The 21041-nt window shown below is 38.1% G+C and overlaps 1 protein-coding gene across 6 annotated transcripts in view; it reads left to right on the forward strand.

The window, feature by feature from the left end:
- Nucleotides 1–21041, forward strand: part of CACNB2 (calcium voltage-gated channel auxiliary subunit beta 2) — a 230313-nt gene that overhangs the window by 136565 nt on the left and 72707 nt on the right. For 5 of the 6 annotated variants that reach the window (XM_042888062.1, XM_042888068.1, XM_042888067.1 and 2 more), the window contains one exon: nucleotides 15715–15834. In XM_042888062.1, the coding sequence (XP_042743996.1) occupies nucleotides 15715–15834 (120 nt within the window). Of the gene's footprint in view, nucleotides 1–14642; nucleotides 14884–15714; nucleotides 15835–21041 lie in introns of those variants that run through there. The other variant, XM_042888064.1, reaches the window with a different exon arrangement.

The raw sequence follows: 21041 nt of genomic DNA on the forward strand, positions 1-21041 counted from the left end.
GTGTTGCTACTGTAGGTTCCTCCTTTGCTTCTCACCTTCCTCTACCAGCTTGTAGTATGTGGTGGTGAGAAAAAAGACCCAAGGGCAGAGGTGAGCGCAGAGCCCTATCACTGCATTTCCTCCACCAGACTGCTCCAGGTAGTCCTGTACCTCTTGTGTCATCCTCCATTCTGAGACAGCAGCAGGAAAGATGGAAGAAAGTCTCGCTCAGGACTTGAGAACAGTTGGCTTTTAGCAGTGCTGATAGCTTAAGGCCTAATGAAATCTTTAAATTACTTGGTTCTTGTTGCAATATTTCTGACTGAAGGAAATAAATATGATATTACCATGTACTTTCTGGCAGGTCTGAGTGTTTCTTCAGCAACTTTTTAAAAACAGAGTCAAATATTGTTTTCCAATAAAATACCCTAGTGCAGGGAATTTCATAGAGTCTACTGTTTCTCATATTACACTAAAACAGTCTCTGACTTTCTTCATTATACCTGATAGTTCTGTATACAAGTGAAATCAAGGGAGCAGAAAATCACAGCAAGTTCTTCGTGTGTTAGATCTCTGAGTTAAGGCAAACAAAGCCAGTCAAAACAAAGTGCATGAGCTCACAAAAAAAAAAAAACAAAAAAAAAAAAAAAAAAAACCCCAGCAAAACAAAAAACAAAAACAGATATTTTGGAAAACCAGTCATGACTTGGGGGAATATTGAAAGCGTTTATCCAGTTGTAACTGTGGATTTGTTCTCAGAAATGTGGAAGTCATATATTATAAAGCAGTGTTACCCTTGAGTAGTTATGTGATGTTCTGTGTCCTTCTAGGGAGAATATTTGCTGACTTGTTAGGTGTTTCTGTTCTCTCTTTAAGTCTGGCAAAGTATTGCTCAGCATCTCTTGCTGAGTTTTGCCTCACAGAAGTTAATCAAGATGAACTTTAAAAAAGAAATCCCAAAAACTTTGTGATCAAGAATAATATAATCTTTCTTTTTTTGTATTGTCATTTGCTCTACAGATCTTGATACATATATATCCATATCCCATATATATACATATATATATATGAAGGAAATGAGGAGTTTGAATTGAACTTGTTATAACCACAGCAAGTGTTAGCCATAGGGACACCAGTCTGACTATGGCAACAAACACAGAGCTAATGGGCTAATTCCTTGTGCTTCTCTGATTTATGTAGCTGCCAGAATTAGCTTGGATCCCTCTGCACGCATCTGAACGTGTATGTGTACGTGTCTGGGCATTTAGGAATTATTTACAGTTTGCTCTCAGTTACACCACACACATTCATATTTGCTATTTAATGAGATGTCAAGGGACATCTCTAGCTAGAGAAGACTCGTGGATAAGAGATTCTAATGTCCTGCCTGTTCTGAGGCATTGATTTGTAACTCTCAGGGTAGAACCCTGTGCAGAAAAGTTACAGCTATTTAGAAGGCAGCTTGAATGTGTCTGGTTAAAGAAATGGGCCTTGTATGTGTTGTGTATGAATGCAGCACAAGAAATTTCCAGAATTTTCACAGGCCCCAGTGCAGTGCTGGTAACAATAGAGTTATTTTAAAGACTGTTCTCCAGCTGAATATTTGTGACATGCATTTTGATTATGATGTTGTTTAGTCTGTGGATAGATGTGAGTTAGCCAGCAGGGTTACACGTGAAAGATGTGTTATGTGAAACACTGAATCGTGACTCCCCTGCAGCACATATGGGAAGCTGAAGTCACAGAGGCACGTTCACGCTGTCTGCCATACGTGCCTGAGTGCCTGCTGTGGCAGACTGCCTGTTTTAGATGCTCTATCTTGGGTAGTGCAGCTACTTTTCTCCCATCTACAGTGTATGAGGTGGTGTCTGGCAGTCTAGATAGCTCGCTGCTCCCTTGACCTTTCAACACCATAGTAGTTATGACAGCTAGATTAAACATTCCTAGCAGGCAGGCTGAATATAGTCTAATGCCATTTTGATAGGAGCGCTCCACGCAGGTGAATCAAAAGCCGGAACAATCTGCTTCAGATCATGTGATCTCCATTCTGTTCATCTCTTCCAAGCACAATTCCTTTTATTTATTCCTTTATTTTCTTCTTTTACAATTGAGATTGTGTTCATGTCTGTGTAGGAATAGATTTTTGTTTTCCAGTCATTTATAATAAGTAGATGTGATGAGCCACTTCCGAAACAACTGTTCAGAGTAAACCGATTATTTATTTCTATTTCATATTGGCTGTGAGGAGTCTGCCACAGAGGAATCCATCCAGCTCTTTCACAGACCATGAGCATCTACATGAAGATTTGTCTTCTCCAAATATTAAACAAGCTCTGGGCAATTGATTGGCTAAATGAAGCGCTATTTGTTTACTCAAACAGTGTGCTATTTTCCAGATAGCAGCTTCAGCTGGTGGGGCAGAATTGTGAAAAGCTGAGGATAGTTATCATATCTTCCATAAGAGGCACTGATTTTTCATTCAGCAAATCTTTTTTTAATTTATTTATGTATTTTTATGTAGAAGCAGGTAATGCTAACTGTGACAGGCTTGTTTATTATTTTGTGAATCTCTGACCAGGCTATTAACTAGGATTTGTACAGGGAAGCAATTTAGTGAAACTTGGATGTTTTGATTCCTGTAATTGTAGGACTACAGGAACCAGCAATTTTGAAAGCTTTTCTCTGAGGAATGAATGAATGGAAGCCCTGAGAAGTTCTGTGCATGTTTCTTTGTCATTTCTAACACAGTGTGAATCTACACACTTTAATACAGCAGTACATTTTTTCAAATGCCAAAAAAATCTATGAATACTCAATTCTAGAATAATGAACTGTCTTTTATGGTATGCAGCTTAGTTTTACTGTTCTGTTAAAGTTACAAACAAGTCAGATGGCCTTATAAATACAGTTATGACCTTTTTTAAAGGCTGTTTCAGTGTTTTTCTCCAAATATCTTGGCAAATATTCTTCAAGTCTGAGTGTTTGTTGGTGCAAGCAAAGCAACATTGTTGCATTGATCCAAAAAGAGCGAGCCTCCTACTAAGCCGAACTCTTCATTCTAAGAGCAGATAGACCATTACCCTTCTGTAATGCAGCTACACTTCTTTATGCAGTGGCAGCAATGGTAAGTCAGTTCATAGAATAAAAAGCTGGTTCATGCATTACTGTTATTAGACTTTTATATTACAATAATATAATCCTATTGCAAGCCTATTCCTGGAAGGAACTGCTCAATATTGAAAGAAAAATGTCCTCCATAGCTTTTTCTGACATGTAGTTGCCCAGAAGTACATAAGAACTTCCTTACTTTCAGTGAAGAAAAAATGTTTTCTTTTATGTGAAGAAATGGGATTTATTGAGACTATACAGACTATTAAGAAGTGTTGCTGTCACTGAAATAGAATTTCCTATGTTTTATATGGTATAAATCAAAACTTACAGAAGTCTTCATCATGTTGAGTCACCTAGCTCCTGTTGCTGAAGGATACCCTATGTAGTTCTGAAATTTTAAGCCATTGGTCTGTAATTAGCCATTATACTTTTGTCATCATCTGCTTTCTATATAAGCTTGGTGTTATACCTGTAGAGTGAGAACTGAAGGACAGGGGCATTAGGTTGTTGCTCAAGTGTAGTCAGCATGTATCGTGTTGTGGTTTACCACATATATTTAAGAAAGTTGTATTCTGCTTCCCCTAATTATCATGTGGTCTTTCTAAGATGGAATTATTCTCATTGTTTGCAATAATTCTGTTGTTTGTTATACAGACATCCTGGCAAGTACATGGGTGGCCTTCAGAGATGCTTGAGCAAAATCATAAGCTCATTGTACAAGACCCGAGTACCATATGTGAAATTTTGCTTTCACTGATTGATGTTCCACTAAAACTCAACAGCAAGAAAATTATTTTTTAGTAATCATCACATCCCCTTATTTGCTGATATCTGCAAATAGTTTAAACTGCTTTGTCTTCTGGGTACAAGAGTCTTCCTATCTGTGCATGAATGCTATTGCCCTCTCCCCACAAATAGTGTTGATTTTTAAGGAAAAATGCATAATTTTGCTCAGCCATATCTTGTTAATCTGAATGAATTATCTGATCAATTTGAATGCTGAGTCCTGATGGGCTCTACCAGGAAGAAAATCTGGGAAATGATCAGATTAGAACTGTCCTTAGTGCACTGAGGGAGAAAATGCAATACAGCTGATACCATTTCCTCCAACCATTGCTGTGTTGTCACCATCAGACTAAGAAGATTTGAGATCTTTCTGTATGCCTCCTGGTCATGCTTTAAAAAAGGAAAAGAAAAAAATAAAATAAAATAAAATAAAATAAAATAAAATAAAATAAAATAAAAATAAAAAAGCAAAAAAAAAGCAAAATATAAATACAACGAAAACAAACAAAACCAAAACCCCAACTACCACAAATTATTTTGTTTCCCTTAGGGCTATTTTAAATAAACCTGGACATCTGTGTTTGTAAGGGAGAGATTAGTCCTGCAGTTACACAACATGTTCTGTGCCTTGTGACAATTGACGATGTGTTCTGGCACTTCCATGGTTGATTTCATGACATGAAAAACTTCTGATTTAAATAAAGTCTATTTTAGGAAACAAGAAGGACCTACTCTTGGGATCACTGGCTTTGATGATACTGAAAATGAACCGGACTTTAAAATATACGATGACTTTTCAAATCACAAAAAGATCCAACCCTGCAGACGACTGACAGAATGTGCAGGATAACAAGGAAGCACATTTGTGTTAATGTGAGTTCAGCAACAATGTGCTAACTGTATGAGTTACCAGGTTATAGATGGAATAACCATTGCAAAAGGAGTGATGGAAGAAGGGAAGTGCACTCATAGAGTGAAGTTTTGGTTTCCTAAAAAAAGTTTATTGTATTTTGGAACAAATAATTCAATCAGCCTGATTTAAATCAGTTCAGGAAAAGCGTAAAGTTAAAACATTTAAATAATTCAGTTACCAAATACCTTTTTTCCAAAACAGAATAAACTGGAATACTACCAAAAGTAAGTAGCTTAAAGCGGTTTTTTTTGTTTTGTTTTGTTTTGTTTTTTTTTTTAATAAAATGTTTCTTGCATTTCTTTTTGACTTCTGAGTTTATTCTGATTAAAAAAGCCAGCATTGCATTTCTGGAGAATATTCCAGAGGAATATTGTTTGAGGATGAGGATACTTGAGTTACGGTATAGATTTTGCAGTCCATATGGCCACTGAGATTTAGTTGTAATTTTTTACACAGAAACTGATTTCCTTATAAACTGGAGGAAATAATGAATTTTCAATAAGCATAACAAAATGCTTTTAAGAAGAGAATTAATTTCATTTCCAAACAATGGAGCAGAAAGGGAAAAGCCAGTTTCAGCCAGTGCAGCTCCAGAAGAATACAAATTGGCTGGGAGGACATGAATTTGTTTGAATTTTTTTAGTGAGAACACAACGCGTTTTGAGACCATGAGTTTCCACTCTTCAGTCTTGCATCACTGACTATCATGCCCTCTGCACCCAGCAGCTTGTGAGGGATGTGGTTGGGCCTGGAGCCCTTTCCTTACAGCAAGAGGCCGAAGGACCAGAGCTAGAGGTAACTGAAATATCTCATGATCCTGAAAACAAGATGTACTATGTTGTCACAGCTCTAACGCAGGACAGAACTGCTGCATGTGTTTTAGTCTTTGATCTTTTTTTTTTTTTTTTTTTACGATTTTGGATTTGTCAGCAAATCAAATGTATTTTTTGTTGATTTTCAGTATTGTGGTAGATGGAAGACCAGCCCAAGGTTCATGATTTGTTGCTTCCTCTCAAGGAGGAAATGGCTCACAAGAGGGATGTTATGTAACATACTCTCCTGACCCCAGCAGTCTGTTGTGAATCAAACAGAAGTCTGTTCCTGATGTTTTTGTGCATAAAAGATGGAAAATGTTTCGTCTTGTAGGTCAAATCCAGAGTTCACTTATTATCCTGGAAGGTGGTTGTTGTACTTTACTAAACTTTGAACATTCCAGAGTATGGAAAGCATTCTCTAGCACTCAGCTCAGATAGATCACAAGTTCACATGCTTTCTTGTGATTTTCTCTAGTTTTTCTATTCATTTACATTTTGTTTTCCTTCAGGTTAGCCTCCAATAACTGTCTTCAGTAGCTGGCATGTTTCTGTTGCCAGGTTGCCTAAAATGTTTATTCCTCTTTTAAGCCTCCCATTGTTTAAAAGGTAATATGATATATGTGCTGCTTCTACAAGTCTGCACTACAATTTATGTTTTAGCTGTACTGAAAATATTCTTAGATTTGCACATTATTAGAGAACGCATATTACTGTTGGTTTCCTACCACCCTTCACTAAATTGTTTTTATAAAGCAGTGTTTTATGTACTCTTCATATTCCTACTTGTTTTTGCTTGTGGACAGACAATGGAGGCAGTAATATACATCAGTATAGACAGTAGGCAGTAATAGACATCAGACCCATTTGTTAGATTAGATACTACACTGAAAGTGCAATAGGAAGGGTTTGTGAGTCAGAATCATAAACTAAAAAGCTGCTTTCCCTGTTTGTAGAGGACTTGGCAGATTACAAGTTCTCCCAGCCATGTGGATTGTGATGGAGACACGGGCATGCCCTGCGCCGAGCACTGCAGCCACATGTACCTTGCACTCTTGACCTAGTGTGTGAAGTTGGAGGTTAGGAAGAACCAACGGATCTCAACAGTTGATATTAACTGGAGTATTTTGGTTTTAGAGCAAAAATTGTGATGATAGAAAATGCTGGAAAGAGAGAATTCAGCAAGACTATTACTTTGGTATGTCACAGACAAGAGGAACAAAAGGCCTTTCCAGAGAGATTTTTGCATTGATGATAAAGTACCACACGCTGTGTTGTATTCTTGAAATCAGATGAGATTAACTATGTCATCTGGATCGTAATGGAAATCTTGTATTGCCTAGGTGGTAGAAGGAGCCCCATCTCAGAAAAACTACAGACGGATTGGTTCAGTTTATGCTAGACCTGGAGGAGATGTAATAGGTGTAAGGAGCCAGTCCTGATGTTTTTCAAGCGGTATGCCTAAAGCTGAAGGCTGGAGCTAACACCTGAAAGACCCACACAGCTTGTGATACACTTGGAAGCAGCTGACGTAGCCCACCGAGGAGGATTTGTGTGCTCTATATGATGTTTCTGTCCTGAAGCAAGCCATGCTGCGCAATGAGCCCGCAGCTTGGTGCTCCTGGCAGTAACAAGCAGGGCTGCAGATGCCCAGGGATGGCTGTGCCTGCTGAGGCACCTGGGCTGAGTCACCACTGAGCGGCTGGCTGACAAGCGAGCTCCCAGCGACTCTCGGTTAGGGAACACTTCATTAATTAATTCTTCAGTCTTCACTGTGTGTAATTTAACAAAGGGCATGTTAAGAATACTCTCCTAAATAAGCAATGAGCAAATTGCAGTGTTTCATGTCATGACAGTCACTGATTGCTGTTAACACAAGATAATGACTAGAAAAATCAAGATTTCAGTAGCGGAAAGTGAAATGGAAAATAAACTTGTCAGAGGTAGGAAAACGTTGTTTCCGACGACTAACCTGTGACAGCAGCTTCTTCAGAGTGTACTCTTGCCAAAGCATCTCGGGAGATGTATGGAAACAAAATAATTAGTTAAACAGTTGAACACGTTTACAGTACAGAACTGAGAGGTAACAAGCAAATACACATCTCTAAAGCAGCTGTTACAGTTGAAATAGTAGAATATGGACTTCACCATGTGTATTTAACTTCAATATTTTTAATAAATAAAAAAACAAAAAACCCACCAAAAATCCAAAACTTTTATTCTTTGTCTGGAGTAGATGTAAAAGGTTAAATTAGGAAATCAAGCAGGGCTTGTACAGGCAGACGTAATTTGATGAAATGCAAAGGAAATATATTTTTCTTTCATAGTTCTCCATTGCTAACAGCATTTCATGCTAACTTTTAAAGGAAGTTATTTTTAAGTATGCAGAAAATCTTAATGACTTGAATCAAAATCCCAGATAAAAATATACCAAAGTTCTGGAACAGAGAATCTAAATTGGCACTTTTAAGTGAGCTGAGACAAATTGAGATGATGGTTGCCATGCTTTTCTGTAAAGTCTTTCCTTTCCTAGTTGACTTTCTGTTTCCATGTTGTCATCTCAGATGCATTTTCCATTTTTTCCTCTCTAATTAAGAGCCCTTACAATTTTGTGGCTGACCTAATCTTTGTCTCTCTCTGTTCTTTCTTGTATATCAACTCATACATTATATATTTAAAAGCTTTCTTTTTTCTGAGTTGTCTTTCTGCAATTTAAAATCCTTCCTTTGTGTTTCCAGCTGTTGATTTAATGCAGTCAAAAATGGTATTTTCTTCTTTCCTGAAAACCTTCCTTTTTTTTTTAAAACCTGCTTCTTTTTCAGTAAACAGCAGCACAGTTCAACTTGTTATTACTAATAATCTTGATTTGCCTAAGGGCTTAGACATATGGTTAAAGTTACTGCAGCTCTAAGAAGTTGTCATGAGTCAACCAAGTTGTGTTGAGATCAGTTGTGTGTGCTGGCAGTCTGAGGCAAAAGTGAGATGATTCAAGTTCATGCAGCTTGCAATCATTTCCTTGGTGTATTTTTCTTATTGACACCTATCTCTGAGTTGTTCCACTGGCAACATCTCTTACCTCTGTTATTGCTCTGACTTTCACAGCACAAAATCATCAATAATTTAAGCTCTGCCTCTACCCCCTATCAAATTAATTACCTTCATTAAAAAAAAAAAATCCCTAATTTAATAAGAACAAAACCCAAAGCCTATAATTATTCAATTACTTGATTATTGTTGATAAGATATATTTTAATAAGCTGTGAGATCTCCTAAGATTCCTATAGTTTGCCTACTCCTAAAAAGCATGCTAAACTTTCTCTTTTCAGATAAGCAGGAGAATCTCTTTGTCAGAAAATAGAGATCTACCAGATTAACCTCCTTCAGAGGCTCTCAAAGAACTAATCTCTGCCATAGTACATACAGAACTTACTTAAACAACAACCTACCATGGTTATGCAAGTGGTGACTCATAGCGCCATTACTGAATGGTTAAAATGCTTTATTCTCTATTACGTTTGCTACCTTGATCTGTTCTTTCTTTTCCTTCCCAGTATTTGTTCATTCTTTTAGACTGTGAGTTCTTTTAAGCAGGGTTTGTAATTTACTGGGACTGTACTTAGTACAATAGTGTCTCAGATAGTTGTCTCTTTTAGTTGCTTTATGGAAAAAAAAAAAAAAAAAAAAAAAAAGGCAAACTGTGGTTCACCAGAACATCTCTGTGGCTGTGGGGTCTGTAGCTGCCCTCCTGGAAACAGTTTGAATATATCACCAAAAGTTTTCCTAAGAGTGACCTCAACAAGCCCATCATTCCACTAACAATTCAATCTAACACTACTTTGTCTTAGCAGCAACAGAAAAGCAAATGTTTAGGCTGGTACTATGAAAATATTAGTGCAAATGTGTGTGGGGATTTTTTTAGTGTGTGACTTCTGTGGGGGGACTTTGTTTATTTTTTGCATGATAAAGTACCTGGTGCAGCTGTTCCCCTGGTCAATGAATGCTGAAATCCAAGGTTTCTGAAAACCTAAGGGCTGTTTTTAAAAACTGCTTTCATCCAGCTGTTGGTTGGATTAGCATCTTGGAAACCTGCTAATGTCCTGCTGAGAGCTGCAGTGAAGCTTGAAAAAGTCATGGTAGGAGTAAAGAGAAGAGGGGTTTCCTATATGATCTCCTTTTTAATCACATTACTACCCTAAAGTTCCCAGCTGTTCCAAAATTTTTCTCCTCCTGTTATATGAAGGTCCTCTGTGGATGTAGGTGCTGCAGCAATGTCCAAATTACTCTAAAACAAAAAATAAACAGAATTCCAATCAACACAGTTTTGTTTTATAAATGCAACAAAATATTTCAGTGTCTATTGTAGGATTTGTTCACGTTCCTTACATACTGTCTGTGGGAGAGCAAGTTTATATGGGATTTAAGTGAAAATAGATGTGCAGTGGACAAGTAGCCAAGCTCTGGTCATGCCAAATGCCCGAGGGCAATGAGGACTCACCTTTGTTCCAGCCTGGCTGTAATGGCCTTCATCAAGGAGTCAGTGATTCCTGCAAGATGCATATGTGATCTCTGTCCTTTTTCTCAATATGTTTCTTTAGTTATGTTTCTTTAGTTTGTTGTACACAACTAATGTGCATACAAAACAATCAGAATTACTTTTGTATTTCCTTAAAAAGGCTGCCCTTACGTCAGTTTTACAATCCGTATGACGTTTTGTGGCACTTTCAGAGTTGTGTTTTGTGCTTTCTTCAATATCTTTCAAAATAGTGACATTTCTTAGAGGTCTAAGTAAATCTTTCCCTTCACCAACTCTGGCCACTGTGACAAGCAGAGGCACTTCTTGTGTTCTGGGTGCTGTTCTAATTGCATGGCCCATAGATTGCAGGTTGGTTAGTACCTGCTTAAACAGTAAATCTATACTCTCTGTTAACATACTACAGAAATTTGCCCATGGCAGCAGTTTAACTTCATACAAAAACACATTTTTTGCATTTTCCTTTTGGTTTGCATTGCTTTTAAAATTTATAAATTAATTGAAAATTTTACAGAATTTTACAGAATTTACAGAAGCAATCTTTCAACATTTCTTTCTCACTGCCTTATTTTCTGGCACTTCAGAAGTAGTAACACGTCAGATGGACGTAGTATATATATTGTATAGTATATATGTATATATTGTATCAAATGTACCATCAGGACACGTGATGTCATTCTGATGATTTCCACAAGATTAGAAGATAAGCAGATAAAAATCTCTATATAGATTCTGAATACTTAAATCAGTACAGAAAGTACAAGTCTCACTGTGTTGGAGAGGGAAACAATTCAAAGTATGAAGCTATGAAGATTTTTCTCCTTTTGGATTAAAAATTCTCTTCAGCTTTAAATAAGAGAGGAGATAAAAAATACATCTAGGAGAAAAACCTGGCGTTAAGGATGAGGACTCTGTGTACTCACACATACCTGATTCCTTGTAAGATCGTTTGCACACTGCTTCAAGTCTTCATTTAATAAGTAATAATGTTAAAAGTTCCTACTTGAAAAAACTTGTTTGATTGTTCTCTTAAGATAATTATTTGAGAATTTTCATGAGTTTTGAAGTTACCTGTCCTTTTGATATTTAGCACTTAAATGGGTTGCCAACCTAAAGAGAACCACTGGGTTCCCAGAGGACCACTATTATTTTTCATGAGGCATAAATATAAACTCCTGACTAAATATGCAAGTGTAATGATAGCTATATTAACCCAGAGAGAATTTATTACAGTTACAGACCAAACATATCAACAGATTTTGGCTGTACTTCAATCAAAGTCTGTACTCAAGTTCCCACTGTGCTGACCAAAGTTACAGGTGGTAAAGAAAACTAACAAGAAAAATAAGATCTCTAGAAACCTAAGATCTTTAGAAACCTAAGTTAACTAATGGATTCCTAACTGCAAGTAATGGAAAATAACAAGAATCATAATTACAAAGCAGTGTTTCTTGCTTGGAGGACACAAAATAAGACATAGTCTTGAAGAAGAAAAAAACCTCAAGCATGAGTACATGATCTATGATTCAATGATGTCATATTAACAGTGTAAAAGATATGGATTCAGATTAAATGAAATTAAAAAAAAAAAACAAAAAACAAAAAATAAATAAACAAACAACCCCCCACCAACATATAGAATATATTCTCATAGAGTAAGTGGTAAGACAGTTGGTAAATATTTGTCAAGCACGTCATTAAAACAGGAAATGATTTTTAAGACAAATGTGTTTTGTAAACATGCCAAGGAAGGATGAAAAGGGGAGAATGAATAGGTAGGTTAATTATTACCATGAGTTGTCTCACTTCTGTTTGACAGTTTCTAGTGAAAGATGAGGAACTGGGGGCCATAGCAGCCCTCAGTCTTATTGCAGCTCTTCCACATTGCGGTGGAATGAGAAGACCTGCAGAAACTCAAAATTTCAGAAGCACTTGGGAGAAGATTCATGCTAGTCTCCAGAGCAAGCTCTAAAGCTCAGTGTAACCCAGGAAGGTAATCTAGTTTCCTTACCTGTAGTGAAGGGATGATGCTCATCCACTTGGCTCTGAATTCCTTGAGTAATCAGATTATTTCCAACTTAGATAAAAACTGTGATGAAACTACAATGACCTATGTTGTTTTTTTTTTATATTTTTTCATACAAAAGCGGTTGAAAATATTCCTAGCTCATTAAAAAAATACTAGCTTACAAAATGTATTATGTGTTTCCCTTTCTCCTGATGTCAGACTTCAGGGTTGTTTTTTTTTTAATTTTTATTTTTCAATTTGTTTTCTTTTTTTTCCCTTTTCCATATTCAGGAAGTGGAGAAACTCCTGATATGACCATGTCTGTCCCACTGGGGAAATAAATGTAACGCTGAATTTAATTCATGTGATTTGTCAGTATAATTAAAATAAATTGAATCATTATGACTTTCTGGATGTGTGTTGGGATTGTGGCCAACACAAGACAGGAACACCACTGCAAATCATCTCTGTGGCTAGAAGATGAAATTCCACTTTCTGTAGTTCTGAGCTAACATCTTGTCCCTTTTGTGGGCATAGGAATGATGTTTCTGTGCTTTTTGACTTTCTCGTAGGTTGAGCACCTTTGGCAATATCCCTTGCCAACAACATTATTAACAACACTAAAGGTGATGCCACACCATTTCAGAGGTGCACGATGTGATGTATGTGCTGTAGGACCGCTGCAGAAAGCTAACACTCATTCTGTCATTTGCATGGTGGCAGTGTTGGGCTTCATGGCTTATGCAGTTGTTTTCCCCTTATTTAGAGATAACGTTGCTTAGAGGCTGATTTGCAACACCACATCATGCTCCTCCAGAGCAGTGTGTGGAGCTGCAGAGCTGAAAGTGTTCAGTGGTGCCCAGCTTGCAGCCAACAGGTGCTGGGAAGATCCTGGAGCATCCCAGAGGCTAAGGCTGGCGTTACAGGACTTAAATGTAGTCTCAGAGCTTTGATATAGGTCTGATAAAAGCAACTAACTGTCACTGTTTTGACACTTGTATCAGTGTTTGATGTCTACACTGAGCTGCTGGTCACTTGCTGGTGCTTGGCTTTTGCTACTGATTTCCACCAGCTCCACTGGTTCAATACATTGATAAACAGAAGTTTTAAATAACAGATACATTTGAAATGCTATTGCAAGATTACAGTGACTTTTGGCATTTTCCTAGTGGAAAAGGTATTCTACAAAATTCAAGGAAAGTCTGAGTATGTTTTGCTTCTTTTGCTTTAATTCAATAGGCATTTTAGTTTTCAAACTGTAATATGGTAGATGTATTTGGACTCCTCTAAGCAAAATATCCCATGGTGAGTAATCTGCTTGATGTAAAAGACAGGTTATTAAACTTTAAGCTTATTTTTAATGGACTTCAGGGGAAGAAAATTGTGAAAGTTAAATCTACCTTTATTTCAAACTATTAGTTTAGTGCCAATTATTGTTTGCTGCAATAGTGGTTAAATGTAGGCTGCTGTATCTCTTGCAGTGGGGAAATTTTGCTAATATACAAACCACATCAGGACTGGATCCTTGGTAGACGAAGGGCTCTGACTTCCCAGGAGAGGCTGAGATGCTGCTACAGGTGCACCACCACTGCCCTCAGCTCTGATCTCTGTTCTCTATTTTTCCTGTAGCTGTGGATTCAGATTTAAGATGAGCACTTCAGTCTAGCTCCAAGGATCTTTTTTTCTCCACAATTTTGCTTATTGTCAGTGAATTGTAAATATCCTGGATAATCGTGCTTTTGTATGTTATTCCCATGTCAGCTTACAAAAGGATGGAAAGCAAAATGCAGAAATGAAATGTTTCCTTTTGCTCTGCTAGCATCAAATATTTATGCATTAAGCAGTTACAGCACCCTTGCTTTTGTCATCTGCCTATGGCAGACGAACACGAGCAGTGACGAGGGGGTTAATTCCTGCTCAACAGGCACAGTGGTGAATCCAGGGCTCTGCATAGCATGGTGCGGGCTGGCAGCAGACGTGTGCGACAGCAGTGAGATGCTGTACCAGCCTGTCCAGTTTTCCCTCACGTTTTCCAGCTGTTTACCCTTGAGATGTAAAATGGCAATTTGGCATAGGCTACTGGCACGGTGTGATGCGAGCATCTGCGTAAAAGGCTGCACGGATGGAGCATGCCCAGTGCTCTGAGCAGCCCATTACCCCACCCCCAGCCAATCTAGGAGGAGATGAAATGAACTTTGCACTTGCAAATGTCACTGAATGCATTTTGCACAGGATTTTAAAAGGTTCTCTTACAAGCACTATTTTTAACAGCCAAATCCGCCCCCCCAAATGAAAAAACCTTAGGTATTTTTCTGTGATCGACCTCAGTTATTATCAATTGAAGCATCTCTCACAACATTTACCTGAAGTCTGGCATGTTTTATTTTTTTATTGTTCAAGCTGAGCTTTTTTTTGGTGGTGGTGTGGATATTTTCTTTTTTTTTCTGATTTTTTTTTTTAAACTGGAATGAGAAAATTTATGAATTTAATTGCACTAGAATACTTGGAAACAGTGAGGCTGCAAGCTTGAAAGGCAGAGGGAAGAAAAGAAAGGCTCTCGCAGCAGAGCATGGATAGGAAAGGAGCGGTGATTCTGCGGTGCTCAGCGTGCACATGTTGTGTGAGATCAGTGCCGGGCGCTGCAGCTGCGGACAATAACTGAGCTGTCTGGCTAATGAAGGCCACCTGGATCAGGCTTCTGAAAAGAGCCAAAGGAGGACGTCTGAAGAATTCTGATATCTGTGTAAGCCCTGTCTTTTCATTATTGGCATATATTCTATGCGTTGCAGAGAGGGAAGAAGGAAAAAAAAAAGCCACGGTGTGGAGAGGATAGTTGTTTTCATTCTAACTGAATTAGCAGAACTCTGTTTTGTATGCAGGGAGATGCAGAGGGAAATCAGAGCTGTCATTATTTATAGAGCTGTTCTGGAGTTGGGACTGCTTCCATTGTGGCAGTTTGTGGACCTGCGTTGAGTCCAGACAGATTTTATTAGCGAGAAGTTGATTTGTGGTCATTTACATGTTTTGCTGAGGGGTAGGAGATGGATGCGAGCCATTTGCAGTTCTAATGGGGAAAGTGTGTCAGGTAAAGAGGTTGTCCTAAAATAAAAACGCATAGCAGAAATTAAATCTGCAATCAGGAGTGTTGTGTCATGGTAATTATCAATAGTGAAGTAGTATTCTGACTGTAAAAATGTGTTTCCTTGTTAATAATGTCACTGCTTAGAGTTCTCTTTTTATGGAGCCATCCTTGAAGCTGCTGTGTGTCCTTCAGCCCTGCACTGCACCACTGCTGTAACTCTACAGAGCGACTGGCACAGTTTATTAAAATGCATACAGATCAGCACGCAGGGGTAGTGCAGGAAATGCAACACAAGGGAAGACACCTGTACTCTGGAAGTTCTCCAGGAGAAAAAGTCCATTTAGATGAATTTCACTAAGCGTCATTCCCTTTTTGACGGTTATTCTCTTTTCAGGGATACAGATTTAAGAGGAAAGACAAGGTGCATAACCCTTCTGCTTTTTTTTTTGATTCCAGAACAACTTTGATACTATTTTTCTTTTCCTTGTGCAGGGCTCGGCGGACTCCTACACCAGCCGTCCATCTGACTCCGATGTATCTCTGGAAGAAGACAGGGAAGCAGTGCGGAGAGAGGCAGAGCGACAGGCCCAGGCACAGTTGGAAAAAGCAAAGGTAAGGTGTTATTTCTCATCAGAGGTCTATAAAATGTTCTGCTTTAAAAATCTGTCATCTGTTACTGGTACAAATGTTTTTAATGTTTGAGCGCGCACCATCAGACATCTTATAAGGCTTTTTTGCCATACAACAGTAGAAACTATAGGGAAAAAATCAGAATCTGAATCTTCCATGAAAAGCACTCGATTTGCTTGTATATTAAAGCATAATCTTTTTAAAATGTGTATACTTTTTTCTTGTATGTATTAATTTGCAGTACATGTGGTCAAAGCTTAGAGCTCTTACTGAGGAGACTTGTAGAAGTTCGCCTGTGGTTCCCTGTGGCACTTAAAACTTCTAGAAATTGGCCCTCAAATGTCCTATTCACTTCCCTTCAATGAAGGATCAGTCCCTACTAGTGATATGGTAATGAAATCTCTTGGAAGGATCTCTTTTTCCTGGAGACTTCACTGACTTTCTTTACCCTTCAAGTGTTAGTTGATGCTGTGAGTAATATGCTCTAGGACTTGTTAAGACCTTTGCTTATAACTTCATATTGTGACAGATTAGTATGGAAATACCACATGAGCTTCAAGTTCTTCCTTCGTGTTTATTTAGGACTGTGAGGCTTTTAACAATAATGCAGTGAAAGAGTATTTGCTTGTTTTTCTTTCATCCGTTCTGCATGTTTCAATACTATTGCCTGTAAAAATCATGCTTGTCTTGTTTGTTATCCTCCATTTATCACTTCATTTCAGTCTTTTTTTTTTTTTTTTTTTTTTTTTTTTTTCCTTCTGCCAGATCTTGGTGTACAACTATTTTCTAAGAGCAGTTCTTCAGTACCATTTCTTATATATTGAAATATGCTGCGTAGATTCCTCCTCAGCTCTACCTTTTTTCTTCCTGCGATCTCTGTGTTTCTCTCTGGCTCCCTACCTCCATTTTGCCTCGGTTTTTATTTTGTTATCTCTGATCTACCTCCTGTTCTGTTTCCTTTTCCACTGCCAGCTTTGCCTCTGCCCGTTTATACCACCTGTTTTATGAGAGTTCTTAATAAATTCAGCAGTCCACATCACTGAGGTATTCATTTGATCATTTAGCGAGGGCCAGCTCCATAAACAGTACAGTGATATAATGCATAAATAGAGGTTTTTTTCAGGCCAGGGAGCTTGAACAGGAAAGCTAAAGCTGTTTTTTGGGGTTGGTTTTTTTTTTTTTTGCAAAACATAATTGTTGACCTATATTTAATAACAGCTCCTAAAGCAGCTTTTTGATGAGCTGTTGGAACTCGCCAACCCCAGGAGATGCTGAACATTTCTTTGAAGTTGAGGGCTGCTGCTGTAGCATCAGTACAGTAGAGGTGCCCTAGAAGCAGTCTGTTTTTTTCCCTTTCCCTTCTTGTCTTAGAGCTGGTGCTGATCATAATCAGGAGTTTCAATTTTATCAGTGTCGCTTTTTGTTAGCCGAATATTTTCTCCTCTGTTAGGAAAGATGATAAAGACTGCTCTGAAATTCAGGTGAAGTGTTGAATTTTATCTGTAAATGCACAATCTTTAAAATGAAGAGTTGCAGTAATAATATCTTGCAGATTAATCAGGGTAGCACCACTGCACTTATTGCTGAACTGATGCATCTCCTAGTGATGAGTAAATCTATGCTAGTGTTGCTATGGGAATTTGGCTTGCTGATGCTGGCTTGAATGCATGGACAGCCCTTATGTAATATTCATGACCTCTAGCACAGCTGCCATTGTAGTGCATAGACAAAATGCTACCAAACCCCATTTTTAAAATGTCTTTCTATACATTAAAGCAATGTTCTCACTCCAGCTGGCATAAGATACAGTCTCTAGGTCTGACACCATCTGAGACTATAAGACAACTTGTGATCAGTCAAAGTAGCAAAGGCAACTGCCAAAATCTGCCTGCTGTAACAATGGGCAATTCCAGTTGTACATAAACACAACACAAATTATTTAAAACTCTTGTGCTTTAAAACAGATTAAAGCTGGAGCTACGTGAGCTAACTCTTAATCCAAATGTTAAAAAGCAGGTCAGGCTGTAACGCGTGGAAATCATTACTAACATTTAGTGAGTACAGTAGTACAGCATGTAGGGTGGAATAATATTTAAATACTGTATGTATTTTCACTTATATTTGAAGTAAACATTTAAAAAGACAAAAAATAAACCTAACCCAGTCGATCTGAAGTACTGCAGAGTGTGTTTTACTGTCTGTCAATTCAAGTTTCTCCCCTGTCTGCCACAGAGCAGGCAGTGAGGCAGTAACTCCTGCCCGTGTTGCTGACTCTCTGTGCCCTGACCTCTTCCCACAGGCTGCTGCTCACTGCACGGCTGCTGCCCCAGCACCGGCACCAGGCAGCGCTGATGCAGCCGCTTTAACTTTGCACCTTTCAATGCTGCAAATGGAAGTGTTGATCTTAAATAAAGTCATTGTGATTCTGTTTGTCACAGGAGTTAGAAAAGGGTGACATACAGGAATAATGCAGCAGTGAGGGAAAATCATAGTGAATTAAGCGTAGATTATTAAAAAAAAGAAAGCAAAAACCTGTTGAACTGTGTCATGCAGTCAGTGAAAACAGTTTAATGACATCCATTTTCCTTCCTTACAGCTAGGAAAAACACCTAGACTGTAGAGAAAAGCTATACTGGTAAAGCACACAATGGCAGATTGTTAGAGTGATTTGTAAGGCTTTTAATTTTGGATTTCTGTGGATTCTAATGTCATATCCTGTGTGCAACCAATAGGGTAAAATAAAAACAGAAGAGATAGTAAGAAAATACTCATTCTGGCTGCTTGTTTTTAAAAGCATCGCTTCTCTAGAAATTGGTTAAACAGATTTGCTGACTCACTTTGGCATGTGATTTACTGTAAAGAAGCAGGGCCAGGGCAACGTCTATGGAGTTGTGCAGGGATTGGAAACAAAGAAGCAACAGATGAGGGTACCTGTGGGCCAGCAGCTATTTCCTGGGGAAACAACTTCAAATGAAGATGTTAAGCCTGGAGGTTTAAAAAAAAAAATAATAAAAATTAAAAAAAAATCTTGGCTTGAGCAATTTTACAATGCAAGTACTAAAAGGTGGATTTTTGTGTTCGAGGCACTGAGAATTTCCTGGGAATCCTCTTCATAGCACATAATGTGAGAACTGAGTTAAAGAGGGCCTTCGCTGTGGCTGATGAGCGCACCCTAATGATGCCCAAGTCTAAGGATTTGTACTGCTATTTTTCCTGAATTTTATATTTATATAAAGACATAAATCACATGCATTCATAAGGCAATAAATAAATTTAGTGGCACGTGGCTTTTAGTATTCATATTTTCAAAATTTGTAATTTCTGCTTTTTTGGCTTTGAAAGTTGAGGATTAAGAAAGATCTTTCTGTCAGTTCCTAGGAAGTACTTAATTATCCCATAAAATGTTGCAGCTGATGGTAGAGATGGGGTAAAAGAACTGTGAGGTATGAATGTTAGTGAGATCTTCAGTTTCTTTAGCGCTGAATTTTATGTTTATGTATAAGAAAGGTGGCTTTGGTCTTGATTTGTTTTTATTTTTATTTTTTGGCCCTTTCCGTGCCAGTGAAATCAAATACATTACAGAATATTTGAGTTTTCTCAAATGTGTTGTTTTTTGTTTGAGATGCAGTTATTCAGGTAATCTGCAAACTTCTCTTCTCAGCAAAATCACCTTTGTTCTTTTTTGGTCTTTTCACATTTTTAGATTTTTGCCCTTTTTTTTTCTTCCTTTTATGATTCTAGAGCTCTTCTGTAACGTATTTGCAGCAGTTTAGCAAATAAAGTAATTGATTTTGATTATCCCTTATACAATGCTTAGCTAATATGGCAGCTAATAAACCATGCTAGGTTTTTCACTTGAGACTAAGGGACAGCCTGATACTCCTTGTGCTTTGTTAAGGAATGTTCTCAGCATCTTCTGCTCTTGATACTTCTTAAATGGCTGTTGAAGTCAGACTGTGGCCTTTCAAAAGTCAGTAATTATGTCCAGAAGAGGAAATCTCAGTCTCTCTCAGCTCTGCTTTGTTTGCAAGCCCCCTACCACTCTTCTGTCAGCATTCTTTTATGAGTTTATTGAAACTTTAAGTATCTGTAATCCTGATTTAAAACTTAAATTTATCTTTTTGGCATTAGGACTGTGAACCTAAAATTTTGATGCCCAACCCTTTGCTAGCTTTCAGGCAAAATTATAGAGCAATAAAATAAGCTGATATGTGCTCTTTTCTTGATGTCTGCTGTTGTAGTGGTGATGGCTTGTGACTGTGAGTAATAGGGCAATGTCTGAAGTGTAATGCACTGCCCCGTGTATGGACTGTGGACCACTGCTTTGAAATATCCTGTAGGTTAGGATAAGACCTACATATCCCTGCAAGGCTGAAGGCATGGAAAAGATTGTCAGATGTAATTATCCAGTGCAGCGTGCCAAGACTAGTTATTTAAGTATTTATTCACTCTCAGACAGGTTTCACAGCCCCTGAATGACCCCACGCTGCTAGCAGGCAGCTGCAAAGCTTGTTAAGGTATGTCTATTTAAGCTGTGGTAGCACTTCTGACAGGCGAGAAGTGCCCATCATCTTGATGTACGTCCCTTTATTATGTCAGTGTGTTGCATCATGGAGACCCTTTCCATTCTCTATTACAAGAGTGCTGTGGTACTGTACAGCATCCAAAGCCATAGCAACATAGGGTAGTGCTTTGTGTCAGCTGTTGTGTATGGCAATATTTTTTCATTGATTTCTTCTCATTTGCCCTTTTGTTTTAGAATACTTCGTTGCTTGTTATCATTTAGATAGCTAATGTTGCGTATCAGAGTTGCTGGGATTACATGGGAGCTGGCACAGTGGTCTAGCTGGGAATAAATGAGTTGTTGATCTAAAAGCACAGTTGCAAATCTGGCTGTTGCTTAGCTGGGGGCGAGTTCTGCATTGCTGGATCTGCTCAAATTGGGCTGCAGATACTCCTTTCTTCATTTTCTTCATTTATTTCTGCTACCTTTTCTTAGGATTACAACACTAGGGCATAAAGCACTGCTTTACACTGCTGTCTGGGACCTGTAGTTTTATTTTGGTCTATTTTCATGATAATGTACTTTTTTTTCTTCTGCTTTAGCATATATGGTTGTTCTACATTACTGTCTGTCATTACTGGGACTGTTTCCCTGAACATTTTATCCATCCTCACTGGCTGCATCG

This window comes from Lagopus leucura, unplaced genomic scaffold, assembly GCF_019238085.1.
Source record: "Lagopus leucura isolate 7727_CA_CO unplaced genomic scaffold, USGS_WTPT01 Super-Scaffold_100157, whole genome shotgun sequence".
NCBI classification, from domain to species: Eukaryota; Metazoa; Chordata; class Aves; order Galliformes; family Phasianidae; genus Lagopus; species Lagopus leucura.